We start from the raw sequence: 7,557 nt of genomic DNA on the forward strand, positions 1-7,557 counted from the left end.
CATTGCAGCCAGATACTGATTACTTTTGTTCAGCTGGATTCACTATCACACAGATGCACACATGAAGAGCTCTCAAAGCTCCTACTAAGCTGCTGTGTTGACTTTGGACTTCACAAAACAGAAGATCAACCACTGCCAACAGCTACCGATGACTTTACAGACTGTGGAAACAGATTTCCAACATCTTGAATTCTGTACCTCTTGACTCAAACCCTTCATCTGAAAATAAAATCCAAGCTCTACTCATCTGAAAAAGTTGGGTCTAATCCGAGCTGAGAGGGATGATTTTATTCCACTAGATGTCACTGTTGGACTGAGAACATCTTATTAGGCTGTTCACAACTTATTTTCATATAAATGCCAAATGACATGTAAATATCAGACTTCTGGTAATTTAACCATTTGTTAATACTAGCATGAAACACAGAATGCTTCTGATTGGTCAGGTCTGCTTCACCGGTATTACTTTTGAATTTGGTTCATTAAATTTCTCCATCCTCTGGAGGGAGGTCAGATCTCCTCTTGTGTAAACCATGTCTAACGAGGCCCAAAACCACCAGAGAGAACCAATTTTTATTTAATTGAATTCAGTCTACAATGTTTTACAGTTTATTTTCTAACCACATTTTTCAGGCTTCTGTTCTCTCCTTTACGGCAAATTTTCATCAAAATGATGAGATCATAAATAGGATTCTGTTTACAAGAATATACATGGCAGTATCTATGAAATCTTTTCTGTGCAAAAGGAACAACGTCTAAAAGACTTTCAAACTACGTGTGACCAGAGTGAAGTCAGTCCGTAAACAATTAGCCTAAAATAAGTAGAAAGGAATGGCACTTTAGGGCTACTAAACCAAACACTGCTTCACTACTCTCCTCGATACACAACCACGTTCTTGTCGGTCTCATGAATCTTGATCTCATAGAGCAGGCCGGGCGGGAGAACCTTCACCATGTTGTCCCAGATGTAAACAGCCACGTTCTCTGTTGTGCTACGTGGGCAGATGAAAAAGTTTCAGTGAGGAAAATAAATAAATAAAATAAATCTGTAATAAGACCGGTGACAATAGCCTGAAAGGGTACACACCTGACAACAGTAGTAAAATATGGAACATCCTTATCCAGGTTTTTATGGTCCAGTGGAATCATGATTACTTCCTGCAGGGGAAGCACTGGTTTTAATTTAAAATGTTTCAATATACTGTACACCAACTGGGCAGTTAGTTACCAACTTCACAGTTTGTTCCATACAAGGCTAATGTATGTCATCCTAAATGTTCTGTGTAAAACTAACAAATGCCAATTTTAGTCTGCATGTTGTAGAAGTAGTGCACAAACCAACTTAACATAATAAAAACTGTCTATAAACGGTTAATATTTACAACAGTTAAAACCTCAGAAAACTATACAATAATAATTTTAATTAGCACATAAGTAATTGAGTTATTTACTGTCAAATTGTTAATAAAAACTGAAAAATTAAATTAATCTTTGCATCCAAAACAGCTTTTATCAAGCTAAACAGTCCAAAACAAGTCTGTTTTTTTGAGTAAAAATTAGCCAGTTTTTAAATTCCATTAAGGGAAAAAAAGTTACCTCAATACATTTCTTCAAGTCAGTCAGATTCATGACCATACCAGTTTTAGCATCAATCTGAAAACATATACAGAAAACACACTTGTTCCTGAAACAGGTTTTCCTATTTATTACTAGGGTGACATGGATTCCTCACATAAATGTTGCAGATACCTTTCCACGCACGGTTACCTCCACTGTGGAGAGAAACGAGAGCGATGAATGAAGAGCATTACACTCCTAATATAGTTCGTTTAAGGGAAGGAGTGTGACAAACCTTTGTAGTTGTGTCCGTGACCGTTGGGATTGTTGCACTTTCCGTACACTTCTTTATTCTCCTCATCACTCAGGTGAATGCTGAATGAGATGTGAAGGAATAGTCAGGAAAGCCTTTTGGCCAAGATAGTCAAAAGCTCTTTAATGTGCATTTCTAACAGTCATGTAGTATAAAGAGATGACAAAAAGTATTTTGATTTTTAACAGTGTAACTGCCACATTATGTAGGTGTATACCAGGTAATGTGTTATTGCTTAACAACAACAGAATTGTACACCAAACAATATAGTAAAAGACATTTATTAGCACAGCATAAACTGTTGATCTAGATCAGGGCCCGAGGGCCGGTGTCCTGCAGGTTTTAGATGTCACCCTGGGTCAACACACCTGAATCAAATGATTAGTTCATTCCCAGGCCTCTGTAGAACTTCAAAACATGTTGAGATAATTTAGCCATTTAAATCAGCTGGACACATCTAAAACCTGCAGGACACCGGCCCTCGAGGCCTGGAGTTTTGACACCTGTGATCTAGATCTAATTAAGTCGTCTCCAATTAATCTTTGGATAGGCTCGTTTTCGACAGCGCCCACTGCACGTAAATGCAGCATGAGTGGATATTCACGCGAATCTTTCTCTGAGTTTAAGCAGAATGTGGCAAGCAACAAACGCTTTAATCCGCTAAAGAGCAAGAACACGGGTGTCAGTGACTTCCCCCTGCTCCAAACAATCCACATCACACTTATTCAGTATCCTAATCATCGCGCTTCACTTCTCCACGATCCTCCATCCACGACACACGGGATTTTACTCGCTCTTGTAAAAACACACTTCAGTACACGTCAAACGCAAACCCTGCGCCACCAGGTGAAAGCTACTTTCATTCGGCGCACTTGAGTGCTTTAAGAAGGTGTTTGAAATAAACCCGCTTTCGGGACGACTCTCTATCAGCCCGCTCCCTCCCTAACGGAGGAGGGATGGAGGCGATGTACCTGTGAAGACGGTGACAAGTGCTGAAGCTCTCGATTCTGCTTATGTATCCGATGCGCTCCGCTGTGCTACTCTGAGCAGATGACCCTGCCATGATGTCACGGCACAAACACAAAGGGGGCGGCTTATATCAGCTGATAAACCGGAAGGAGAAGGTATAAAACCGTGACTCAAGCTGTAAGGTCATTGGCGCAAATCAGGGGCGTTATTATAAGTCACATGATCTACATAAGCAACAAAAACCCTCAGGTGAAATTTGGAAGACCATGAATACATAAATACTCATCAATATAACACATTTTAATGCTGTAGATGCACATAAATAGATGATTACACGTGAAGGTCTTATCAGCAGGTAGTACCAGGTGTCCAACTTATATGCACGACACTGTATTTTTATCCATAGTCTTCTTATCCTGCTTACACATTGTGATTGATTTACAAAAGTCAATATACGTGAGTCACTGGAAACAAAAAAAGAGTGGTGCTGATCTATGGGTGCATCCTTTCGGATACGTAAATATTATTAATAGAGCAGCTGCTGCAATAAGTTATTATATTATCAACAGTTATTTGAATAGAAAAAGTGCAATGGACATCATGAAAACATGAAACCTAATGTTATATAACACTTTACAACACAAACAAGACTCTTTCCCCCACATTTAGTTGCTGGTATCCAGTCATCCTGCCAATAGCAGTATAGCACTGTCAGCAAAGTCAATAAAGCCACAAGCTTAAACACAAATAAACCCTATTTCACGTAATCATCCCCCATGTTGATGTCTGGTGCCAGCAATGACTAATAGGATGCGGTCAGCATTACCTGAGATACACAGGAATAAGAGGAAGAAGACGTCTGGGAGTTATTTAAAAAACAATGATCATCTGACAACCAAGCATGCACGGAATACAGTGTATGAATTATGAACGGCAGGCTTAGAAAATAACTCAAAGACAAGAGCATAAAGTCATCCATCCGTCCTGTTCTCCCCTCGGGTGAACACAGTAAGACAAACAAGCATTCACACTCTCACATGCACCAGTTAATATACCATGCATGTCTTTGAACTCTGGAAGCAAACTAGAGCACTAAGAGGAAAGTCACAAAGGCACAGAGAGAAAGAATCAATTCAAAAGCTAACCTACATGTTCTTCTAAACTATGGAAGGAAATGCTGAGAAATATTTGGTCTCTGTTGTTATATATTAAGAACTTTGTCTTACAACAATTTTAGAGTGGTCTTGCAGTTTCTCCTGGCTGTGTCATTTAGTTTAATTGTGAAACAACATCCCCCTGAGAAAACTTCTAAATGCTTCATTTGTGTGCTTCATTTCGACTGATTTAATAGGGAAAGCTGTTTTAATCACATACTGCAGTGTAATGCTGTGTTTGGTTTCCTTCTGGAGTAGGATTACTTTGCCACAGTGTCATTAGTGTGTGTAGCTGCTTCCGCTTTATAAGTCCTGCATGACTCTGTGATGTGAGTGCCACACTGAAGCCCTGTGATTCCTTCTTTGCATTGTGGTGATCTTAAAACCATCATTATGTATATATGTGTGGGTTCCTCAACCAGATTGCCTTAAAGCTGTGTGATTAATTCCAGCATCTAATCCCAGTGTAGTGAGCGTGCTCTGCTTCAACTAATCCGCAATGGTTAATGAGACACTGTTTACTGCTTACTCTGTCTAATCCAGGAAATAGATAATCAACAGAAACAGGAAGTACAATAACCCTGACCTCTGAAATATTACTGTAGAAGCTGTAATATTTTATTCTGATGGAAACTTTACAGTGGGTTTTAAAATTATGAGTTTCAGAACCATCATTTTTGCTTTATATGTTTTAAAGTGAGCAGCACCCTGTGGTGGCCTGCTATCTGACCCCCTCAAAATCAGCCAGATTTTTTTTTACACCATTACTTTAGTATATTTAATAGGCACTTAAAGTACACAACCCCTCTTGTGTACTTCAAGCGCCTATAATTCAGAACATTGGTATGTATGGTAAATGTGGTAAAAAGTTGTTTTCAATAAATATAACGTATATATTTAATAGTTACCCCTGACTAATCATTAAACTGGCAAACCTTCACAAGACGAAAAAAATGAACATGATGTAAAGCTTGTGAAAAGGGACAACGCCGGTCTCTCTCTCCAATTCTTTTTGTCTTGGTAGAAATCACGCAGAGATGTTTCCATGTTTTACACAATCCTTTTATGACCCATTTTCCTTACAGATGCATCTGGAGATCAGCACACGGCAGTCCTATTCTAAAGGCTGATCTAAAGAATTCCACACAGCAGTTGCAGGTATAACCTCTGGTCACCTACTCCTACAGTAAACACCCCCACAATGAAAATACACAGGTACAGTGGCCAGGGGTGCTGACCCCCATCTCCTTTTAAGGTAGTGTCCATTGGCAATGGTCTGCCCCTCACCCTCAGTAACTCTTGCTTCCTGCCCTGGGGGTGGGGGTTGATCGTCCTTCTGCCCTGTACCCCAGTTCTTTGTTCCCATTCCAGGCCTATTTTCTATTTTGTATACCCATTAACCGCCATATTGTAATATTAAAAGCAATCCCAAACTATATTCTCTTTAACTCTGATGTATATTAAGGAATCTATTCTCAACAAGCTGAAATTGTCTATAAAGATGTCTCAAGCCTGCTCCGGAAGACAGGTAGGTCTGTGGAAAGGTGTTGTTGCATTTTAATTTGTGTGCATATAACAATCTGATTTTGTGCTTGTAGCTTAGCGTGCAGTTCTTCTTCTTTGATGCTTAACAGCAGCTAACATCCAGAACGATGCATTACTGCCACCTGTAGGATTCTCCAGTCATTTAATGCCACTAACCAGTCATTGTGTTTGCTAATGAGCATCAGAGGGTAAAAGCTCTATCTTAGCTGCCTGGGTGGATGCTAGACTGAGAGTGTGTTTAGCATGTCTTCAGAAAGACAAGAGGGAGAAAGTTGGCACTTAAGTGGTTAAAGCCTCTGATGCTATGATTCCTGGTGCACCAGGGTGTTTATAACCATTTAACTTCATTAAAAATAGCAATGTGACTCTTGTATTTTCTGAGGCAGATGTTGATATTTACTTTGCTAGGTTTGAGCGTAAAGCTACTAAACTGCTACTAATGTTGCAGTTACAGTTAGCAAGTAAGGCTCAGGGGGCTTGCTTTCCCCTGTTTCCCAAGGTCTAATTTACAAAAACTTGAAGAGTGCAATTTTACAAGCACATGAACCTGTACCAGAAGCCTAGAGAGCATTTCCAGGGTATCCAAAACCATCTAGTCAAACCTACACAGACTTTACCAGAGGGAAGGGAATTTTTTTCGTTGGGGGCGTTATGCATCCAGGGCTATTGATTTAGCCATGGTGCAAGACTTATGCACTGAACTGTGCCCAAATGTACTGGGGTGTATTTAGATGAACAAACTGTCAGTCATTGGTGTCAGACTAATCGCAGGTTGACAAAATCTGCAAGATTCCTCTTCCTATAGCAAAGTTGTCACTTTGCTATGCCCAGTTCATGACGACTTTTCCGGCTTTAACTATTTTGGGTAACCTGTATGTATACCATGGCTCTTGCTGGGCCTTCTCTGTTGTTAATGTTTTTTTGTTGTTGCTTTTTATGTTCTCAGCCCACAGGAACGCTTGTGAATGAACAGAAAGCTATTTCTGCAGACATGTTTGTAATGCTAGTTTATGGAATGATAAACCTCTGATGAAAATGGTTGCACCATGGAGGGCGATGCTACAGGCAAAGTGAAGGTGTGTCAAGATTTATAGGAAAATAGGTGTAAATCAGGTGTAGCACCGTCATTCTTTATGATTAAAATCAGATGGAAATTATAGCTGGAAGGAACGATCTGAAACCACTTAAACGTAGATGGTGCTGAACCGATGCTGAGTGCTGGCTGTTTTATAACTGTTGGAGTAGAACTGTATGAAATTTGGTGCAAATTGGATTTTGTGCTGAGGGCGATGTAATTAACAGCTAGAACTACTAAAAGAAATGCCACTTATGTTGGCTGTCAGCAACATTTATTGGTGGTAAGAGGCCTAAATCTGAGCTCAGACTGAATGGATACACATAAGAGTGAAAAAAGGCACATAAAAGAAAGGAAGGGAGAAATATAATAGACAAGAGCCAAAATAACTAGCTTCTATTCTTCCATCTTTATGGTTAAAACTAGGTGTTGGTCAAGTAATGGTAGTAGTGCAAGTAACAGTGTTGGAAAAGGGTAATTCTGACAGTAGGCTGGGAATTTTCGTTCTCACAATGAGTGGCCACAGACACTAATGCCAAGCTACATGTTACTGTACAAACACTGACAAAGTATTTGCTGCTTTCCCTCTTTTTTTTTGCATGTTGGTCACACTTAAATGTTTGAGACCATTAAACAAATTTGAATATTAGACAAAGATAACACAAGTAAACACAATATGCAGTTTCTAAATGAAGGTATTTATTATTTAGGGGGAAAAATCCAAACCTGTTACATATACAGTAGGTATTCAAACACACTGATCAACCTATTCTCTGGGTTTGTGTCTGGGAATGTGTGTTTTATCAGTGCCTTACCACATCAGAACACAAAAGCCAAGGCCAGGTCAGTTCTGACTTATTTGAGGAACGTCACACAGGAACAAGTGTCAGCTGTGAGTTTGTAGCTTATATGAATTCAGTGACTTGTGAATGCAGCACACCGTG

The 7,557-nt window shown here is 39.6% G+C and overlaps 1 protein-coding gene across 1 annotated transcript; it reads right to left on the minus strand.

Annotated features, from left to right (window-relative positions):
* Nucleotides 1–554: 554 nt before the first annotated feature.
* pts (6-pyruvoyltetrahydropterin synthase) lies at nucleotides 555–2,996 on the minus strand. Its single transcript, XM_004569667.5, has 6 exons — nucleotides 2,842–2,996; nucleotides 1,853–1,932; nucleotides 1,750–1,772; nucleotides 1,597–1,653; nucleotides 1,088–1,158; nucleotides 555–992 (listed from the first exon to the last, which is right to left on the minus strand). Exons 1-6 carry the CDS (start codon nucleotides 2,931–2,933, stop codon nucleotides 869–871), a joined length of 447 nt encoding a protein of 148 aa, XP_004569724.1. The 5' UTR covers nucleotides 2,934–2,996; the 3' UTR covers nucleotides 555–868.
* Between the last annotated feature and the right edge of the window lie 4,561 nt (nucleotides 2,997–7,557).

The sequence above is a fragment of the Maylandia zebra genome, linkage group LG8 (assembly GCF_041146795.1).
Source record: "Maylandia zebra isolate NMK-2024a linkage group LG8, Mzebra_GT3a, whole genome shotgun sequence".
NCBI lineage: Eukaryota > Metazoa > Chordata > Actinopteri > Cichliformes > Cichlidae > Maylandia > Maylandia zebra.